General features: G+C 44.0%; 2 protein-coding genes across 5 annotated transcripts in view; both read right to left on the bottom strand.

The window, feature by feature from the left end:
- The window catches only part of LOC110503874 (max-binding protein MNT), a 31819-nt gene extending 29409 nt beyond the window's left edge, over nucleotides 1-2410 (bottom strand). Inside the window, exon 1 of one of the 2 annotated variants that reach the window (XM_036961591.1) lies at nucleotides 825-2410. In XM_036961591.1, the coding sequence (XP_036817486.1) occupies nucleotides 825-897 (73 nt within the window). In that variant the 5' untranslated portion in view covers nucleotides 898-2410. The remainder of the gene's footprint in view (nucleotides 1-824) is intronic. The other variant, XM_021582444.2, reaches the window with a different exon arrangement.
- Nucleotides 2411-3906: 1496 nt separating this feature from the next.
- The window catches only part of LOC110503873 (RNA N6-adenosine-methyltransferase mettl16), a 34546-nt gene continuing 15840 nt past the window's right edge, over nucleotides 3907-22612 (bottom strand). For all 3 annotated transcript variants that reach the window (XM_021582440.2, XM_021582442.2, XM_021582443.2), the window contains exons 7-10: nucleotides 17442-17511; nucleotides 15919-16008; nucleotides 10471-10647; nucleotides 3907-5012 (exon numbers count right to left, since the gene is read on the bottom strand). In XM_021582440.2, the coding sequence (XP_021438115.1) occupies nucleotides 4296-5012; nucleotides 10471-10647; nucleotides 15919-16008; nucleotides 17442-17511 (1054 nt within the window). In that variant the 3' untranslated portion in view covers nucleotides 3907-4295. The remainder of the gene's footprint in view (nucleotides 5013-10470; nucleotides 10648-15918; nucleotides 16009-17441; nucleotides 17512-22612) is intronic.

Below are 22612 nucleotides of genomic sequence, written 5' to 3'. Positions count from 1 at the left end.
CTTTACTATTAATGCTCTATTTAGTCTACATTTCAGTTTAAAAAGTGCCATGTACGAAATCACAAAATGTAAAGTTGTATTCATACAATCATTTTAGGAGTTCAAAAGATTGATCGCCACAGAAACCGAGAGGGAAACCTGAAATCTGTCATATGATCCCCTGCTATGTCAGGTCAAATTATGCAAAACGGATTTAGCGCTCCCGTCGCCACCGCCCTTTCCTGCGAGTTGTTTTCTCGAATGTAAAATAATGAATGAAGGTTACTATTCAACTTTAAAAGAGGTCGCCAAATGTTAAGGTTACAGGGTTTTGCCGAGATATCATAGTTGGAAACAGTGTTGCAAATAAACAAGATCGTTTCAAGACTTGATACGAGGCGTTTCGATCATCCTACGTCTGTAATGCAGTAAAATTCACATGGCTACATTGTCTCCTGTCACACATCCAAATTATATATTTGTAATCAACTTCTTAGAACAAGGAGCCACTGAAATAGGCTACCATTTCAAATCACACCTCAAATTGCTCAAGACATTTAACTCAGTAGAGCCAACTATATAGTCGAGACAAGGAAGTCTAATCATAACCCCACAACCCAAACAAAGGCAATACAATCAACTGTGCACGTAATTTTAAATTTAAACAAAAATAATTTATTTCGGTAAAAGTCCATTTACATTGAGAGAGGTACAATGCATGGCAGAGATTCTTCTCACAGTAGAAATAACTTAGAAATTTGACACATCTAAATAACGAATTCGTTTGATCCTTTAAACTTTGAAAGCCTCTAGAAAACCTATAATTGATTGCAACCTTTACATACCACGTGCTTTCTGTTGTTGCTGGGCTTGCAATTCCAAAAACTTTGCTGCTTCTAAAAGCGTTTCGATGCTCATTTCTTCTCCGTATTGGAAACAAAACGTTACAAGTAAAAATGTTGAGCAAATGTTACAGGGTATGCACTTTATTTTTCAGTGTAATGATCCAGTCTTTCAATCAGCAAAACTGAAGAAAAGGGTAATCGGAGACCCCTCGTAGAAACTCTTCCACATACATACGTAGAGGAGTTGCAACAAGATGGCGCTGCGAGTAGTGGGTAACAAATCAGGGCCAAAAGCACACCATTTATGACCGCCCACACATGTTATTCCCTCCCATACACTGCAATGACAAAGAAAACAAGAAATGGAGTCTTGGAATGGACTGACCTGCTGCTATTTCTTAGAATGAAAGAAACGAAGCATGAAAATTAAACAAATTGTGAAAGTCGTTCCTCAGTTGAATTTAAACAACTCAGCATGTTGAGTCCAAAAGTTGTTTCAACATTGAATTTCATAGTGTTATGATTAACACAAACTACATGTTCTATCTTTTATTCCTAATCCACGATTTATCTGTATCCGTTCACGGCAAGACGTATCATTTCCCCAATAGCCAATCACCAGGGAGAACAACAAGGTATGGTGCTTGAACACATGGACAAAGTGCAGTAGCCATCATTCGAATATTATGATTCGGTCTCCAGGTCTGTGGCCTCAGAAACCAATTTCCGCCATACATTTGTCATCACAGTTGTCTGTTTAAAGTAATCTTAAAGGAAACATGTAATTTATTTGTGTTGCAACCATTTGCCGTGTCAACCGTCATAAATGTACCATTAGTCATACATACAAAGGGCGTGGTGGAATAGTCAATTCACAAACAACGTGGTACAGGGCGGGGCGGCTTTAAATGAGAGCAATTCGAACGTTTGTTATATAAAGAGACAGTAGTAAGCCTTTCTCTCCACATGACCGAGCGTCGACGACCTTGGGCTGACTGTCTGGATGTTCGGGGAGTAGTCCATTTTCTCAGTTTAACAATGGACAGTATGTGTTATTTTGCTTTGTCAGCATACCCCTTTAATTTAGATAATTAACAAGTATTATGCTTGCTTGTTTTTTACTGGCGTGATAGCTATTTAAAACCAAAGTTATCATAAATTCAAAGCTATTTAAAACCAAAGTTATCATAAATTCAACCAAAAAGTTACACCACCTCAAGCAACCATTGTGTGTCTGTTCTATTTATCACACTGACACAGTAATACGAGCAGGAAGTCAATATTGCGGCTTTAAAAAAAGGCCACTGTGATAGTGACACAGTTGCACTCAAACAGAGCTGTGAACTCACCTTTGCCTGGTACATATATCGTAGTGTCTGGTACAGCAACTGCACCGCCCACAACCGCAGGGCTCTCCAAAGGGTGTCGCGGATTGCACGACGCATCACCAGGTTAAACTACCTGCCCTCCAAGATGCCTACAGCACCCGATGTCACAGGAAGGCCAAAAAGATAATCAATGACCACCCGAGCCACTGCCTGTTCACCCCGCTATCATCCAGAAGGCGAGGTCAGTACAGGTGCATCAAAGCTGGGACCGAGAGAAGCTGTTTTTCAATCTCTCAAGGCCATCAGACTGTTAAATAGCCATCACTAGCATGGAGGCTGCTACCTATATACAGACTTGAAATCATTGGCCACTTTAATAAATGGAACACTAGTCACTTTAATGTTTACATATCTTGTGTTACTAATCTCATATGTATATACTGTATTCTATACAGAAATTGCTCATCCATATATATTCTTATAAACTGGTGGTTCGAGCCCTGAATGCCAATTGGCTGACAGCCATGGTAAATCAGACCATTTACCACAGGTTTGACAATTTATTTTTACTGCTCTAAATAAGTTGGTAACTAGTTTATAATAGCAATAAGGCACCTCAGGTGTTTGTGATAAAAAGCCAATATACCACGGCTAAGGGCTGTGTCCAGGCAGTTACGCCTAAGAACAGTCCTTAGCCGTTGTATATTGGCCATATACCACACCTCCTCGGGCTTTATTGCGTAATTATTCCATTCCTTTACTTGGATTTGTGTGTATTAGGTATTTGTTTTGAAATGGTTAGATATATTGTTGCACTGTCAGAACTAGAAACAAGTATTTCTCTACACTCGCAACAACAGCTGCTAAACATGTATGTGACCAATAAAATGTGATATTGTTTATACACTCACACTGTCTTTACAGCTGTACCATTGAGCGCATCCTGACTGGTTGTATCCCTCTGGTATGGCAACTGCACCGGAAGTCCCTACAAAGGGTGGTGCGGACAGCACAGCGCATCACTGGGGGTGAGCACCCAGCCATCCAGGACATGCATGCCAGACGATGCCCGAGAAAGGCCAGAAAAATGGCCAAAGACTCCAGCCACCCGAGATATGGACTGTTCTCCATGCTCACGTCCGACAGGCTCAGACTCCTCTACCCTGGCTAGAAGACTTAACTTGCTAACTACTGCTCTCCCTCAAGCTATCCACACTGACTATGCCCATCCACAAGTCTCTACTCATTGACACCATACACTTACAGCCACATTCACACACCACCTCTGCATCTATAATGATTAGATTTATTACTACCATAACACTGCTGTTCATTGATTATATATTATTACCAGCACTGCATTGTTGGGAAAGAGCTCCCAAGGTAAGAATTTCACAGTATTGTTTTACACCAGTTGTAAACCTGTGCACGTGACAAATACACTTTGGGTCCACTGCTGGGCCACGTTTTCTGGTATTCACATCTAAATCTCTGCTCAGGAAGTGCGTCTGTTCATGTGATAATTGTCTACGGACAATTCCAATGTACATGCACTCTAGGCACAGGAAAGACTGAGGAAAGATTAGACATCCTGCGTTACTATGAGGTATTGTTTTAGACAGTGTGTGTGTGTGTACAAAGACCATTCATTACTAGCTGAACAACTCAATAGCCGTCTAATTTGTCTGGCATCACTTCCTAATTGTGATACAACGACAGGCCACTTATAAAAAGGTGAAGCAAGTGTCTCCCCAGAATGTGTTAAAAAGCTGTATTTCATCAACAGGAGGAAACAAGTGGATTAGCTGTAGTTTATGGAAACGGCATCCTCAAATTTAATGTCTCTGGAAATAAACCAGCTGTTTGTAAAACACTAACTGAACATGGAAATAGACTAATTACATGTTACTAAAACACATTTCTAAATGTAATTTATCAAACTTGAATTAACTAAAATAGTCACTGCTCATTATAACCTTGACAAGGAGACTAAGGTGAAACTAATGAACCAGCAAAGTACATTTTACACTACCTGCTACAAACGGGTCACAAATAGAATATAAGTCAACTGGTAAGTTAAGTTCCCGTCTACCATTTTCTGCTTAATGAACATGACCCAGTACTACAGGTTAACTATGTTCCATTATGTCCCCAGTGGCTTGGCCACCACTCTAAACAGAGTGTTCTTCAGGTAGGTACACAGTTGGTTCATCAGGTCCTTGTTTTGGCCTTCCACCCAGTGGATCTCCACAGCAACATCCTGCTCCTCAGCCTTCACGTTCACCAAGCACTTAAACAGGAAGTGTTGCACAGCGCCAGGGCTCTGTGGCTGCATCACTTCCTGTCCAGTGGCATTGACTTCCTGTTCCTGTGTTTCGGTAGGTACTTCCTCTGTGATTATGGCTTCCTGTTTCTGTGTTGTGGTGGGTAGTGCTGTCTGTGCCAGTATGGTATTGGGTGTTATAGAGGGAGAAGACTCCATGATGACATCCTCCTCTGTCCCACTGTTCTTGACTGGGACACAGCTGGTTTCCTCCTCCTGGCTTTGGACTTCCTGTCCACTGGCCCGCTGAGAGTTGGCCTGGTTGGTCCCTGACTGTGGAACACTGCCTGGTCCTTGTGCTGCCGTGGGAGTGTGTGACTCTGAGTGTGAGCTATCCGGAATGTGTGTAGAGGAGTGGTGCTGGGCTGTGACTGAGGAAGGGGTGGTGGAAATACCACTGGGGGGCGCTCTGGGCAGCTCTCGGAGGTGTCGGCCCTGGTCTCTGCGTCTCTGTCTCCCGTGGATCCAGGTGTTCTCCACAACAGTCAGGAACAGACTCTGCTCTTTCCTCCCACATGGGACACGCTTGTACAGCACCTGTAGAACATAGATGACAGTTGCTGTGTATTTTGTCTAGGATCTCGGATTTGTATTCCCCTGTTGGAAAAACTGGGTTAGGGTGTATGTTTGCGGTATGTCAATGAATGAGGTGTGTACATGTAAATGCTTAAGGAGTTGTGTGTGTGTCGTGCGGTATGAGTTCCTTACAGTACGAGTGTGTGTGTGTTCTTGTGATTGCTGTATGTGTCTTTTTTTGCATAGAAAAGTATTGGGCATATTATATGTGCATTCAGACCGACTTTTTCCACTTTGTTACATAAGCCTTATTCTAAAATGGATTATTAAAAACATTTGCAATACCCCATAATGACACAGCAAGAACAGACTAAGAATTTTCTGCAAATGTTATTAAAAATAAACTGAAATCACATTTACATAAGTATTCAGACCCTTTACTCAGTGCTTTGTTGAAGCACCTTTGGCAACGATTACAGCCTCGAGTCTTCTTGGGTATGACGCTACAAGCTTGGCACACCTGTATTTGGAGAGTTTCTCCCATTCTTCTCTGCAGATCCTCTTAAGCTCTGTCAGGTTCGATGGGGAGCGTCGCTGCACAGCTATTTTCAGGTCTCTCCAGAGATGTTCGATCAGTTTCAGTCCAGGCTCTGGCTGAGCCACTCAAGGACACTCAGAGACTTGTCCTGAAGCCACTCCTGCATTGTCTTGGCAGTGTGCTTAAGGTCGTTGTCCTGTTGGAAGGTGAACCTTCACCCCAGTCTGAGGTCCTGAGTACTCTGGAGCAGGTTTTCAGCAAGGATCTCTACTTTGCTCCATTCATCTTTGCCTGGATCCTGACTATTCTCCCAGTCCCTGCCGCTGAAAAACAATCCCACAGCATGATGCTGCCACCACCATGATGCTGCCACCACCGTAGGGATGGTGCCAAGTTTCCTCCAGACTAAGCATTCAGGCCAGAGAGTTCAATCTTGGTTTCCTCAGACCAGAATTTTGTTTCTCAGTTTTTTTTAGGTGACTTTTGGCAAACTCCAAGAGGGTATTCATGTGCCTTTTTACTGAGTGGCTTCCATCTGGCCACTCTACCATAAAGGCCTGATTGGTGGAGTGCTGCAAAGAGGAGTGTCCTTCTGGAAGATTCTCCCATCTCCACAGGGGAACTCTGTCAAAGTGACCATCAGGTTCTTGGTCACCTCCCTGACCAAGGCCCCTTCTCCCCCGATTGTTCAGTTTGGCCAGGCGGCCAGTTCTAGGAAGAGTCTCGGTTCCAAACTTTATCCATTTAAGAATGATGACCTTCAGTGCTGCAGACATTTTTTGGTACCCTTCCCCAGATCTTTGCCTCGATACAATCCTGTCTCGGAGATCTACGGACTATTCCTTCAACCTCGGTTTTTGCTCTGATATGCACTGTCAACTGTGAGACCTTTATTTAGACAGGTGTGCCTTTCCAAATCATGTCCAATCAATTGTATTTACCACAGGTGGACTCCAATCAAGTTGTTGAAACATCAAGGATTATCAATGGAAACGGGATGTACCAGAGCTCAATTTAAAGTCTCATAGAATACTTATGTAAATAAGTAGAAGTTATTTTTTATACATTTTTAAACATTTCAGAACCTGTTATTGCTTTGTCATTGAGTGTTGTGTGCAGATGGATTAAATGTTTTCCTCAATTTTAGAATAATTCTGTTAAAGTAACAAAAAATGGGGAAAAAGTCAAGGGGTCTAAATACTTTCCGGTGTGTAGATTATTTTGGGATGGAAAATGGTTTAAATATATGAACACCTGAAACATTGAAAGTATGTAGAAAAGATAAAATGGACCTATATTTTTTGTATAATATCAACATTGTTCGTTTTCAATCACCAAAAGAAGAGGTAGACTGTCTGGGAGGATCTATAATTCAAATAATGATGCATTCAGGAGTATTTTGGGCTCACATTGATTTCCTTATGTTAGAGCATAACAACTAGTGCTCAATTTCATACATTTGGTTTTTAAAACACATTGACCAATGTCTGTTCAATTATTTGAATCCCATTTTTTCCCTGAGCTCAATGAGCACATTGCACACTTTCCCCTGAGATAAAATCAGATCCAGGCCGAACTGTGCGATGTAGGGAGCTGTAGTTTCCAGCAGGCCAATATTCTATATAGTTTAGCGCAGAAAACATAACTACAATGACCATAATCCATTGCATGTCTACTTGTGCGGTCTGTGTTTCTTTTACGGCTGCTACATTAGGTTAGTGTGGGGCAGACACAGCGAGAGAACGCTGATCATGAGGAGTAGAGAGCAGTTGCTTCACAAGGTATCTCTACCGGAAAATAGATCTAAGTGATTGATAGTTGGTGTTCAGGGGTCATAAAAGTATGCCTGATTTACATTTGAAGTACTACTAAAATAGTCATTTTGAAATATTGAATAAAGTAATCAAATTAAAACAAGCTCTACTCCAACTAACTAACCAAATGTGAAAAAATGTTAGTTAGATTTAATAGCAATTTGTCAGAGTATTTTGTGTAGATCAAAGTGGGAAAAAAAGTTGTTGCATAAGTATTCACCCCCTTTGTTTAGCCAAGCCTAAATTAGGTCAGAAGTAAAACTTTGGCTTAACAAATAAGTTAAGGACTCGCACAATGAAATAATAGTCCACTGTTTTTAATGACTACCCCTTCCTGTCCCCCATACAAACAGTGGGGAGAACAAGTATTTGATATACTGCCGATTTTGCAGGTTTTCCTACTTACAAAGCATGTAGAGGTCTGTAATTTTTATCATAGGTACACTTCAACTGTGAGAGACGGAATCTAAAACAAAAATCCAGAAAATCACATTGTATGATTTTTAAGTAATTAATTTGCATTTTATTGCATGACATAAGTATTTGATACATCGGAAAAGCAGAACTTAATATTTGGTACAGAAACCTTTGTTTGCAATTACAGAGATCATATGTTTCCTGTAGTTCTTGACCAGGTTTGCACACACTGCAGCAGGGATTTTGGCCCACTCCTCCATACAGACCTTCTCCAGATCCTTAAGGTTTCGGGGCTGTCGCTGGGCAATACGGACTTCCAGCTCCCTCCAAAGATTTTCTATTGGGTTCAGGTCTGGAAACTGGCTAGGCCACTCCAGGACCTTGAGATGCTTCTTACGGAGCCACTCCTTAGTTGCCCTAGCTGTGTGTTTTGGGTCGTTGTCATGCTGGAAGACCCAGCCACGACCCATCTTCAATGCTCTTACTGAGGGAAGGAGGTTGTTGGCCAAGATCTCACGATACATGGCCCCATCCATCCTCCCCTCAATACGGTGCAGTCGTCCTGTCCCCTTTGCAGAAAAGCCTCCCCAAAGAATGCTGTTTCCACCTCCATGCTTCACGGTTGAGATGGTGTTCTTGGGGTTGTACTCATCCTTCTTCCTCCAAACACGGCGAGTGGAGTTTAGACCAAAAAGCTCTATTTTTGTCTCATCAGACCACATGACCTTCTCCCATTCCTCCTCTGGATCATCCAGATGGTCATTGGCAAACTTCAGACGGGCCTGGACATGCGCTGGCTTGAGCAGGGGGACCTTGCGTGCGCTGCAGGATTTTAATCCATGACGGTGTAGTGTGTTACTAATGGTTTTCTTTGAGACTGTGGTCCCAGCTCTCTTCAGGTCATTGACCAGGTCCTGCCGTGTAGTTCTGGGCTGATCCCTCACCTTCCTCATGATCATTGATGCCCCACGAGGTGAGATATTGCATGGAGCCCCAAACCAAGGGTGATTGACCGTCATCTTGAACTTCTTCCATTTGTACATTTTTTTTTACCCCTTTTTCTCCCCAATTTCGTGGTATCCAATTGTTGTAGTAGCTACTATCTTGTCTCATCGCTACAACTCCCGTACGGGCTCGGGAGAGACGAAGGTTGAAAGTCATGCGTCCTCCGATACACAACCCAACCAAGCCGCACTGCTTCTTAACACAGCGCGCATCCAACCCGGAAGCCAGCCGCACCAATGTGTCGGAGGAAACACTGTGCACCTGGCAACCTTGGTTAGCGCGCACTGCGCCCGGCCCGCCACAGGAATCGCTGGTGCACGATGAGACAAGGACATCCCTACCGACCAAGCCCTCCCTAACCCGGACGACGCTAGGCCAATTGTGCGTCGCCCCACGGACCTCCCGGTCGCGGCCGGTTACGACAGAGCCTGGGCACGAACCCAGGGAGCCTTGGCGCGAACCCAACAGTTGTTGCCTTCTCACCAAGCTGCTTGCCTATTGTCCTGTAGCCCATCCCAGCCTTGTGCAGGTCTACCATTTTATCCCCGATGTCCTTACACAGCTTTCTGGTCTTGGCCATTGTGGAGAGGTTGGAATCTGTTTGATTGAGTGTGTGGACAGTCTTTTATACAGGTAACGAGTTCAAACAGAACAGGAGGGCTTCTTAAAGAAAAACTAACAGGTCTGTGAGAGCCGGAATTCTTACTGGTTGGTAGGTGATCAAATACTTATGTCATGCAATAAAATGCAAATTAATTACTTAAAAATCATAAGTGATTTTCTGGATTTTTGTTTTAGATTCTGTCTCTCACAGTTGAAGTGTACCTATGATAAAATTTAGACCTCTACATGCTTTGTAAGTAGGAAAACCTGCAAAATCGTCAGTGTATCAAATACTTGTTCTCCCCACTATACATCTGTAAGGTCTCTGTCAAGTACTGAATTTCAAGCACCGACTAAACTACAAAGACCAGGGAGCTTTTCGAAAGCCTCATAGGACAGTGATTGAATATCACTTTAAGCATGGTCATGTTAATAATTAGGCTGTGGATGATGTATTAAACCACCCATATACAAAGATAGTTGTCCTTCTGAACTGAGCTGCAGGACAGGAATGAAACTGCTTAGGGATGTCACCAGGAGCCCATTGGTAATTTTAAAACGGCTACAGAGTTCAATGGTTGTGATGGGAGAAAATGGAGGATGGATCAACATTGTAGTGACTCCACAATAATGAGCTAAATGACAGCATGAACAAAAGACAAAAGTAATACTGCAAAAAAAACACAGCAAAGCAATACACTTTTAGGCCTAAATTCAACAACATCAATGAGTATAATCGGACGGAAACCGTACGCACCTCAAAAAGCCCGAATCGCTCAGCACTAAACTCAGCATAAGCCATGGCAAAATGCATAGAATTACAGGAAATTCGTTTTAAAACCAAAAAATCCTCTCAGCTCCATGGCAGTGTGTGTAGAATTGCAGGACATTCGTTTTAAAACAGCAAAATGTTCTCTCAGCTCCATGGAAAAGTGTAGATCTGAGGAAATTAGCTTTAAAAACAGCAAACTTTGTTCTCCCCTGCCAAGGTGTGTGCCTTTCAAATGTCCTTGCCTGCAACAAATTCAGCTACGCCGACAGGCCGGCCACACCCATCACCTAAGCCCCCTTTTGATCCAGAAAAAACCCTGTATGTGTTTACCTTCAGGTCACTGAGTGTCTTCTCCAGCCAGGCAGTGATGGTCTCTACAGGCCTGGGGTTGGAGGGACAGCCTATAGAGGAGGCCTGGGACTGCAGCTCCTTCACTGTGGGCTGAAGCAGCATGAAGGTCAGTGGCTTACGAGACTTCTCCAGCTTCCTCTTCTTACTGGGTGGAGACTGAGGAGAGAGAAATAAAATATAAATTTACAGATTGTGGGGTTTACAGAAAGAAGTAATTAAAAACTTCTGGTGAAGATGTAGTCATACTTCAATGTAGGTGATAGTGAATCCATCTTAAACCTGCCCAGATAAAAATGGTGATTCATGATGACAGTGTGGAAGACTGCTGGTAAATGCACAATATACAGTGCATTCGGGAAGTAGTCAAACCCATTGACTTTTTCTATATTTTGTTACCTTATTCTAAAATGGATTTACTATAACAATTTCCTCATCAATCTACACACAATACCCCATAATGACAAAGCGAAAACAGGTTTGTGGACATTTTTGCATATTTATTTAAAACAAAAAACATATACCTTATTTACAGAGTATTGAAGGTCCCCAAGAACACAGTGGCCTCCATCATTCTTAAATGGAAGAGATTTGGAACCCCCTGGAATCTTCCTAGAGCTGGTCACCCGCCAAACTGAGCAATCGGGGGAGAAGGGCCTTGGTCAGGGAGGTGACCAAGAACCCGATGGTCACGCTGACAGAGCTCCAGAGTTCCTCTGTGGAGATGGGAGAACCTTCAAGAACAACAATGCAGCACTCCACCAACCAGGCCTTTATGGTAGAGTGGCCAGACAGAAGCCACTCCTCAGTAAATGGCACGACAGCCCGCTTGGAGTTTGCCAAAAGGGACTTAAAGGACTCTCAGACCATGAAAAACAAGACTCTCTGGCTTGAGGAAACCAAGATTGAACTCCTTGGCTGAATGCCAAGCGTCACATCTGGAGGAAACCTGGCAACATCCCTATGGTGAAGCATGGTGCTGGCAACAACATGCTGTGTGGATGTTTTTCAGTGGCAGGGACTGGGTGACTAGTCAGGATCAAAATACAGAGAGATCCTTGATAAAAACCTGCTCCAGAGTACTCAGGACTGCAGACTGGGGCGAAGGTTCACTGGCCCAGCCAGAGCCCAGACTTGAACCCGATCGAACATCTCTGGAGAGACCTGAAAATAGCCCTGCAGCAACGCTCCCCCTCCAACCTGACAGAGCTTGAGAGGATCTGCAAAGAGCGAGAGAAACTCCCAAAACACAAGCGTGTAGCGTCACACCCAAGAACACTCGAGGCTGTAATTGCTGCCAAAGGTGCTTCAACAAAGTACTGAGTAAAGGGTCTGAATACTCGTAAATGTGATTTCAGTTTTATTTTGATATTTCCCAAAACTCAGAAAAGTTTTTTGCTTCATCATTATGGGGTATTGCATGGAGATTGATGGGGAAAAATATTTAATACATTTTAAAATAAGGCTGTAATGTAACAATGTGGGAAAAGTACTTTCCGAATGCACTGTAAATACTTACTCCCCAACCCTGCCTGTGTATGTGTAACGGATTTAAAAACCGGTAACTGTCCTCCGTTACCAGCAAACATATTGTAATAAGATTAGATACTTTGGAAAAACTAGATGATTACTTTTAAAAAATTATATATTTTTTAAAAGTAGTAGTACACTACACACCCTCAAATTGACACAATTAAGCTTAAACATTGACGACGTTGAGTGAACAATTTCTAAAGTGAAGTCTCACTTCAAATGGTATTAGTCACATGCACTAAATACAACAGGTGTAGGTAGACCTTACAGTGAAATGCTTCCTTACAAGCCCTTAACCAACAATGCAGTTAAGAAAATACCCCCAAAATAATTAAAGAGCAGCAGTAAATAACAATAGCGGGGCTATAAACAGGGGGTACTGGTGTCGAGGTACGTACATGTAGGTAGCGTTATTAAAGTGACTATGCATAGATAGAGTAGCAGCGGCGTAAAGGGGGGGGGCAATGCAAATAGTCTGGGTAGCCATTTGATTAGATGGTCAGGAGTCTTATGGCTTGGGGGTAGAAGCTGTTTAGAAGCCTCTTGCACCCAGACTTGGCGCTCTGGTACCGCTTGCCGTGCGGTAGCAGAGAGAACAGTCTATAACTAGGGTGGCTGGAGTCTGACAATTTATGGGCCTTCCTCTGACACAGACTGGTATAGAGGTATTGGATGGCAGGAAGCTTGGCCCCGGCGATGTACTGGGCCATTCTCACTACCCTCTGTAGTGCCTTGCGGTCGGAGGCCGAGCATTTGCCAAAGCAGGCAGTGACGCAAACCGTCAGGATGCTTTCGATGGTGCAGCTGTAGAACCTTTTGAGGAACTGAGACCCCATGCCAAATCTTTTCAGTATCCTGAGGGGGAATAGGTTTTGCCGTGCCCTCTTCACAACTGTCATGGTGTGCTTGGACCATGTTAGTTTGCTGGTGATGTGGACGCCAAGGAACTTGAAGCTCTCAACTTGCTCCACTACTTTACTAGTATCCATGGAAATCCCTCTGGGCGGCTGGGGAATGATGGATGAAGATGTAGTGAGGAGGAGAGAAACAGATGAGGGTAGAAAGGGAGGAGGAGAAGAGGAAACAAAATCACTTTGCTCACTCATTCCGTGTGACAATGAGTGAATGAAAGAGAATGTCAGTGAGTGAATGAAAGAGGGATTGATGGAGAGTGAGTCTTGGACTCCTGTAGATTTAGGCCAGGGATGAGTCATGACCTGCATAACCGTCTCTCCCTTCCTGTGACTGCTATTCTTTACCTTCCACATTCCTCCTTAGCTCATCTTTGTGTCAACACATTGAATTGTGAAGGCAAAGAACCATACCATTAAGAAAATTGAGTTGGTAATATCAAAACACCACAAGGGGGTGCTCCTTCCATGTCCTACACCTCAGCAATGACATTGGCCCTGCTGTGCCTTGCCTCAGAGCTGCCACGCTGCTATCGTGGAGGCATTCCTTCCCTAAGCAAGTCCCCACATAATAATACCACAGGGCTCTCTACCTTAAACTGTGCTATAGGTTAACATTTATTCATTGGACCATAAAAACCTATTTAAATTCACCAGATTGCCAGATCGGGTCTGCAGTGAAACAATGCAATAATGACATTGCAGTCAGTCAGTCACTCAGACAATATGGCCAACTGACCTAGTAAGCACAGAATGGAGGACTGGACCACGACCTTCAAACTGGTCTTAGATCAGTTATCTGTGAGATGTTTAATTAATGTATTATCCTTCCATAGAAAAAAGGTGTTATCAGACTAGTCAATAGGAGAAAGAATTGACAGTGTCTAGTCTAGACTCATACCTGGACCCAAATACTATTTTTATAATTTAGCTGGGCTAGATTAAGATTGTTCTATTGGTTATTTTGTGCCAGGCAATCACAAAACTACTAGCCCTGCCCATCTGGCACTCTAGGAAAGTTAAAGCAAATGAAAGATTGCAAATAGTTTTTGAACCCAGGTCTGTCTTGGGAGTCTATACCAGCCAGGCCTGGTTATAGCTGCTTCATGCATTTCTGTAGCCTGTCTATACAGCATATCCTTGACACAACACACAGTAACGCAGTACACACACACTCATATGCATGTACACACACAGATTCACACAAACAAAAGCATACACACTGAAAAACACTTACAAGCACATACCAAAAACCACTGACAGGAAAGAACACCTCTCCTCATCTAGTCTGTGTTTGTAAGACTAAGTTCACTCTTCGGTCTCCAGTGATTCATCTTTGCTCTTTCCCTCCCTTTCCATTATAAACCTGACTCACCCACTCCCACCTCCTCATACACTTGTGTGTGGTCAGTCCACACACAAGAAAAATAGCTTTCTGTATTGACCACACCTCGCTCTAGTCGTCTAGTGTAGCCAGTCTGTCTGTCTCTCTAGCAGCCAGTCTGCCCCAATTTTCTAACCAGGACTCAAGCCTGGGTGCTCAGCTGAACAAACAGAGCCCCAGCATGGCTCCCCTGATATTCAATTCCTGACCACACAGACAGACAGCTCAGCAGAAGAGAGATGGCCATTGAACCTAGCTAGGGCTAGCCCCCTCCCAGAACCTCAATACCAGGGTCTTGCTCCTGTTGACCTCTGACCCCTCCCTAACCATGCCCCTTGCTGTAAATCTTCTCCTGCCTGCCAGACATGCACCCTGCTGTGGGCCCACATTGTCACATGACACTCAGAACACAGATACCAACACGAGCTAGAGCGCTTTGATTTTCAAGTTCCCTCTCCAAGTCGCCTTTTATGGTCACTGTACCTTTTCCTTTCTCTCCATCTCCCCCTCTCTGTGTAATGAAGGGTCAGATTCTGTCAATGTGGCGGGTGAGACTCACTTCCTGCCTTACACATCAGATGTCAGAGCGATTGATTGAATCACCAGGTTGTGCTGAAAACACAGGCTGTGGTGCCACGGAGGAGCTAGTTACTAGTACACAGGTGCCTGCTCTAGTAATCCATGGGTTAAGTAGGCCAGACATTTGTACGCTCACTTGCACACAGTCATATGCACAATTCATGCATAGAACCCCCCCCCCCCACACACACACACTCCTCCCCAGTCTGCCTGGTAATGGAGTGCTCCACTGTGTGAGGAGAGGGCAGTAAAATGTAGGCCAATCTTTCTGCTCAACTGCCTTTGTGGTGCAAACGAGACAAGAATTTGACTGACACCAAAGGAGTCTTCATATACTGCAACACTCCACTTTCCATTGGGTTTCCTCGCAGCGGTCTAAGGCACTGCAACTCAGTGCAAGAGGCGTCACTGGGTTCGAATCCAGGCTGCATCACATGATTGGGAGTACAATTGGGCCAGCGTTGTCCCGGTTTGGTCGTCATTGTAAATAAGAATTTGTTCTTAACTGACTTGCCTAGTTATAAAGGTTAAATTTAAAACACGTAATTTAAAAACATCCTTAGGCCTCTCTAGCTCCCTTTTTACTCTAGTTCTTATTCACAATACTTCCAGCTCTCACACTCATATTGAGCTCTGATGCCCTCGCTCTTCTCTCTCATTCTATCATTCCCTCAGTGGCCCAAGAGCCTAATGGCATGGCGTGCGTGTGCGCACTGTCCTGCCCCGGCAACTGTTGCCTGGATACAGCAAATTAGGGGAGGGACGCAAACGTCTCCCCAGAGAGTGGGTTGAGTGCTGCCTGTGTTCTCTTATGGAATTGGCTGGAGAATGGAGTGGGATGGGCCAGGAATGCATTATTAAGGAAGTGTGGGGATGTTGGGAACGTCTGGGAATGTCTGGAAAAGTAGCAGGGGTGTAAGTTGGGCCATGGCTCTGGATGCCTTCCTTCTCTTCTACTCTCCCACTATAGATGAACTGGTTGGGAGAGGACCCGAGGGGAACCACCCACCAGAGCCAGCTTACCGGAACAGTAACGTCATCATAGAAACTCCAGGCCAGAGCCCAGCGCATGGTCCGTCCCTGGCAGAACTCTGTGTGGGTCACTTTGGGTACCTGGGAACGGAAACAGACCGATACAGAGAACATTAGACAACGCTAATGGAGCAGACGACAACAAGCATTAGTAATACACAGGTAGCTCTAGAGGCACATTCCCAGCATGCCCAGGTGAAGGAGCGCAGCACTACATCCTTAAAGGTGTGAACAGGACACATTTACACATACAGCGCTTAGTGCCAGAGCAGAGCACTCGTGAGAAGAGCCTCCAATAAGCATGAAGGACCTGGGGGAAGGATCAGTGTAAAAGACTCTTGAATAGTATCCACTTGGTACCCCCTCCCTTACACATAATCACTAAGCAGTGGGTTTCAGTGGGGAATGTGCTCCAGGGATGCAGGTCAGGGACATGGATCTCAGAGGCAAGAAAACGCATCCCTATATGAGAGCGCCATGTTGACCCCTAAACACCCCCTGAACCAAGCAGCGAGAGAACAAGGAAGATGGAGAGAAAGAGATACAGGGTGCAAATAGCATTAGCATATTAATTAGGTCTCCTATTACACCCCTGCGCTGGACGTTGGCCAAGGCTGCACTAACACTAATGACCAGCGACAGCCCTCTGACACCTCTGGAGGTGCGTGGGATGGTCCTCCCCAGTGATTGACGTGTGTGTGGTTAACACCATGGGAGCTGCTGTGCCAGTCATCCCCAGTGAATGAGTCTCGTAATCTCAGAGGTAAGCGACTGACAGTGGCACAGGGCTGGAGACTAACCTCTATAGCCAGTCAGTTAGCAGTCATGTGCTAGGGGATAATAGCTAGGATAATGGAGCTAATGAACGTTAGTTGCACTGACCTACCGTGTGTGTATGCGTACGTGTGTGTAATATGAATGTTTGTGTGTAGGCCCTGCCATGCGTTTCAGTCACGCAAGGCTAATAGAATTCAGCTCAATCAGGTCTGGGCTGTGACATTGCTTAGCCAGCGTATTAGCCAGGCTTGATCCGTTATGGTTCAGAAGGTATCTGATCCCCCTCTTCCATCTCAGAGGTGGTATTAGAGATTGTGGGAGGGAGTTCATTCAACCCTCCATTACCTCACCTTATCACTGGGTATATATGGGGAATCAGGATATTTTTAACACATGCCAGGGCTTGGTACAGCACAGAGCATCTGTGTGTGGTACCCACGCTTGGTACAGCACAGAGCATCTGTGTGTGGTACCCACGCTTGGTACAGTACATAGCATCTGTGTGTGGTACCCACGCTTGGTACAGCACAGAGCATCTGTGTGTGGTACCCACGCTTGGTACAGTACATAGCATCTGTGTGTTGTACCTGGGCTTGGTACAGTACATCTGTGTGTTGTACCTGTTTGCGAGTGCTGTGTATATAAGATCATGTATGAGCATCAAATGTCTCCTCGTCAGAGCTCCCATTCTGAAGACTGTCTCAAATATACGCAGGTGTGTGTGTTTGTGCACTCACCCCTTGTTTTCTCAGCTCCTCCTTCAAAGGTGCCAGGCTGCACTTCTTTCCCAGCATGCAACTGTACCACCTGGAAAAATAATAATCTATTAGGAGTGTGTGAGTGTGTGTCCAGCGCGCTGGGCATGAACCCCTGCCTGCAATCAAACAAGCGGCAGATATAGGATCTACCTCTTGCTTCCCTCCATGGAAAAACATCCCAACGGACTTTCTGTAGTTCTGAGGCAAAGAGGTTAGTTGTAATTACTACATATATATGAGAGAGAGACAACAGGGCCAGTATGATTCTCTATGGTGGAACAGAGCTTTGAAGTCCAGACCAGATCACTCTCTTTCCTCTGCAATGATGAGATAAGTCTACTGTAATCAATACAACAGCATATAGAGCCTCAGTACTAACCAGCAAGGAGAAATACAGAGTAACTTAGCATGAGAGACACAGAGACAAACCTAGCGGGGAGAAAGATAAACCAACAGTGAGTCAATCTGGATAGAAAAACTAAACAATGCATGACAAACCTTGTCTGGTTGGATTGCCCGTCCTGTCTAGATTAATTAGGCCTAGATACTATATATCTATGAGCAATGCTGTGTATGGTGAGGATGGCGTGTTTATTGTTGTAGTAATGTCACAATATTTTTAAGAGATTCTCCGGTACTCTTGTGTAGTTCTGAAAGTAGTGTTTTCGGTCCCCGAAAATTGTGTACTGCCACATGTGCTCTGCTCTGTGTTTATGGTGTGTACAATGTCAACATTTAGGATCATTATGTTTGATGTACAGTTACAAGATGACATGGCTTGTGTGATTATTGTGCTTACCAAAATTACAAATTGGTTTCTCTGAATTGCTTTGTGAAAGCTTAACACTGCAAGATCATATTTTCAAACTTGGCTAGTCATATTGGCATAAGGGGTAAGGGTGGGGGTGAGAGGGTTTTGGTTAGGGGTAAGGGTGGGAGTGGTGAGGGTGAGAGTTTTGGGTAGGGGTGCAAAGGCCTCGCCTCAAGTGGCACCATGAAATATTGAGGACCTGTAATATCCCCAGATGTTCCCCACTTTGTCATGCAGAGATCCATGTTAACACACACAGGCAGAAGCAGTCAGATTCTTAGCAAAGTTCTACATTTATTTTCAAGCTATTCCTTCCAAGAGTACAAAGACCGGTGATTACAACGTTATTACCCTCTCCACATAGCTAGTGATTATCAGATCAATAACAGACAATGACGAGCAGAGGGCATCTCGTTGAAAAGGGGGACTTTCCTGGCTGGTGGTTGGGGTGTGTATGACTATCTATGTGTGATAGTCTGGTGAGAGTCATTCCGGTTTAGTGTTTTTTGGGGGGGGGGGGTCGTGAGTCTCAGAGGACCAATCAGATGGGCTGGCTTGGTTTCCGTGGACACCTGGTGGTAGCTCTGCTGTCCCAGCATGCAGTGTGTGTGGAGTGACAGCCTGCTACTGCTGCCTTGGCCCCAGTCTCAAACAAACTACACACACTGCAGGGGAGGAGAGGAACGAACAGAAGCTGGAGACTAGAGCAGGCACACCTTCCCCTGTGGCAGACACTCAACACCAGCCAAGCGCACCACACAAGTACACCGGTGTGAACACACAGACACATGCAGGCAAACAGACACAGAGCGAGATGGACACTTTTCCCCCTGTGAGGGCCACTCAACTTTCACACAAACATATGCACACACCGACACACTCTCCTGTGGGTGACAATCCCCTTTACACACAAAAAATATGGTAGTGACACAGTGCAACACACTCGTACACATACAATCACACACCTTCCAAGTCAGCCACTTGTCTCGGTCACCACGCGCGCAGTGTGATCAAATCTAATTCACTCACACACACACACACACACACACACAGCTGTTCCCTATGGCCATGCAGATACTGCCGTGGGGGTGGGTGACTGTTTACTCCTGGTGCCAATTCATTAAACAAACTCTGGGTGACATCTCCATCCCATCGTTCTGCTCTCCTCCATCAGTGGCCCTCTATCATCCTTCCTTGCCTTACAAATGCACCCTTTCATTTAGGATGTAACAGAAGGTAATGAACAAACACCCACCAACACCAACTGATAAACAGGCTTTTCTATATTATATTTGGGGTCTAGGGAATTGGCGCAGATAAATTCAGCAAAAAAAAAAAGAAAAGTCCCCTTTTCAGGACCCTGTCTTTCAAAGATAATTCGTAAAAATCCAAATACCTTCACAGATCTTCCTTGTAAAGGGTTTAACCTTTCTAGGGCAGGGGTTCTCAGGCCCAGAGCTGGGTGTTCGCAGAGATTTGCTTGCGCAACAGAGTGGGGCAGCCATTGTCCTTCCTCTCCTATTGAAAAAGCGACAGTCCCGGTTGATATATTATCAATTATATATTTTAAAAACAACCTGAGGATTGATTATAAAAAACGTTTGACATGTTTCTGTGGACATTACGGATACTATTTGGAATTTTATTCTGCGATGACGTGACCGCTCGAGCCTGTGGATTTCTGAACATAAAAGCGCCAACCAAATGGAGTTATTTTGGATATAAAAATAATCTTTACGGAACAAAAGGAACATTTATTGTGTAACTGGGAGTCTTGTGAGTGCAAACATCCGAAGATCAAAGGTACGCGATTTAATCTATTGCTTTTCTGACTTTCGTGACCAATCTACTTGGCTGCTAGTGTTTAATATTTTGTCTACTGAGAGAGATGTTCTTACATAAAACGCTTGCTATGCTTTTGCCAAAAAGCTGTATTGAAATCTGACACGCCAGGTGGATTAACACCAAGCTAAGCTGTGTTTTGCTATATTGCACTTGTGATTTCATGTAATTTAATTTGAATTTGGCGCACTGCAATTCAGCGGGTGTTGATGAAAATGACCCCGCTAAAGGGATGGGTGCGTCAAGAAGTTAACAAGTCCAATACAGCAAATGAAAGATAAACATCTTGTTAATCTACCCATCGTGTCCGATTTCAAAAATGCTTTACAGCGAAAGCACAACATATGATTGTTAGGTCATAGCCAAGTCAAAAAAACACAGCCATTTTTCCAGCCAAAGATAGGAGTCACAAAAAATAGAAATATTGAGAAATTAATCACTAACCTTTGATGATCTTCATCAGATGACACTCATAGGACATCATGTTACACAATACATGTATGTTTTGTTCGATAATGTGCATATTTATATCCAAAAATCTGTTTACATTGGTACGTTACGTGCAGTAATGTTTTGATTCCAAAACATCCAGTGATTTTGCAGAAACACTCATAATAAACATTGATAAAAGATCCTAGTGTTATTCACAGAATTAAAGATATGCTTCTCCTTAATGCAACCGCTGTGTCAGATTTCAAAAAAACTTTACGGAAAAAGCATAATCTGAGAATGGCGCTCAGCCCAATTCAGCCAGAGAAATATCTACCATTTTGGAGTCAACAGAAGTTAGAAATAACACCATAAATATTCACTTACCTTTGATGATCTTCATCAGAAGGCACTCCTAGGAATCACAGTTTGACAATAAATGACTGATTTGTTCCATAAAGTCCAGAATTTATGTCCAAATAGCCACTTGTTAGCGTGTTCAGCCCAGTAATCCATCTTCATGAGGCGCAGGCACTTCGTCCAGACAAAACTCGAAAAGTTCCGTTACAGTCCTTTAGAAACATGTCAAACGATGAATGGAATCAATTTTTAGGATGTATTTTAACATAAAACATCAATAATGTTCCAACAGGAGAATTCCTGTCTAAAGAAAAGCACTGGAACGAGAGGTAACTGTCAGGATCGTGCGTCATGAGCCCAAGGCACTATGCTAGACCACTGACTCAAACAGGTCTCATGAGCCCCTCCTTTATCCTTTATAGAATCCTCATTCAAGTTTCTAAAGACGGTTGACATCTAGGCTTGTAGGAAGTACAACTTCATCCATATCCTACTGTGTATTCAGTAGGCAGAGCTTTGAAAAACTACAAACCTCAGATGTCTCACTTCCTGGTTGGATTTTTCTCAGGTTTTCACCTGCCATATGAGTTATATTATACTCACAGACATCCTTTAAACAGTTTTAGGAATGTCAGTGTTTTCTATCCAATAATAATATGCATATATTAGCATCTGGGAGAGAGTAGGAGGCAGTTTGCTCTGGGCACGCTATTCATCCAAAAGTGAAAATGCTGACCCCTATCCCAAATAGTTAAACACTGTTTCCCATGCTTGTTCAATTAACCATAAACAATTAATGAACATGCACCTGTGGAACGGTCCTTAAGACACTAACAGCTTACAGATGGTCACAGTTATGAAAACTTCGGACACTAGAGAGGCCTTTCTACCGAATCTGAAAAACACCAAAAGAAAGATGCCCAGGGTCCCTGCTCATCTGCGTGAACGTGCCTTAGGCATGCTGCAAGGAGGCATGAGGAAGGCAGATGTGGCCAGGTCAATAAATTGCAATGACCGTACTGTGAGACGCCTAGACAGCGCTACAGGGAGACAGGACGGACAGTTGATCGTCCTAGCAGTGGCAGACCACGTGTAACACCACCTGCACAGGAATCGGTACATCACACCTACAGGACAGGTACAGGATGGCTACAACAACTTCCTGGGTTACACCAGGAACGCACCATCCCTCCATCAGTGTTCAGACAGTCCGCAATAGGCTGAGAGAGGCTGGACTGAGGGCTTGTAGGCCTGTTGTAAGGCAAGTCCTCACACCAGGGGTGATGGTCGGATTTGCATTTATCGTCAAAGGAATGAGCGTTACACCGAGGCCTGTACTCTGGAGCAAGGGATCAATTTGGAGGTGGAGGGTCCGTCATGGTGATAAAATAATTTATATGTTTAAAGATAATGGTTAAATAATTCTACCCTGAAACCTAACTATTAGAGATTACAGTTTATGTAGCAGGTATGAGGAATAATTCAAGTATTAAACGTAAATCCAACAAGGATCAAAGGAGGCCCAGAAGGGGGAGAAATGTGTGCCTAAGAAGATACTGAGCACAATTAAACTGTGTTTGACCCGACCCGGCTAGAACTCTTGGAAATTTATGATGGGACAGGGAGTAACCCTCAAGGTTTCCCTAATCTCTGGGGAATGGAACTGTCGGCTGGGTAGTGATATACAGTGGTGAGAACTATGGAGAAG

The sequence above is a fragment of the Oncorhynchus mykiss genome, chromosome 24, assembly GCF_013265735.2.
Source record: "Oncorhynchus mykiss isolate Arlee chromosome 24, USDA_OmykA_1.1, whole genome shotgun sequence".
Taxonomy (NCBI): Eukaryota; Metazoa; Chordata; class Actinopteri; order Salmoniformes; family Salmonidae; genus Oncorhynchus; species Oncorhynchus mykiss.
The sequence above is the reverse complement of the archived record's forward strand: the minus strand, read 5'-3'. Positions and strand labels throughout refer to the sequence as shown.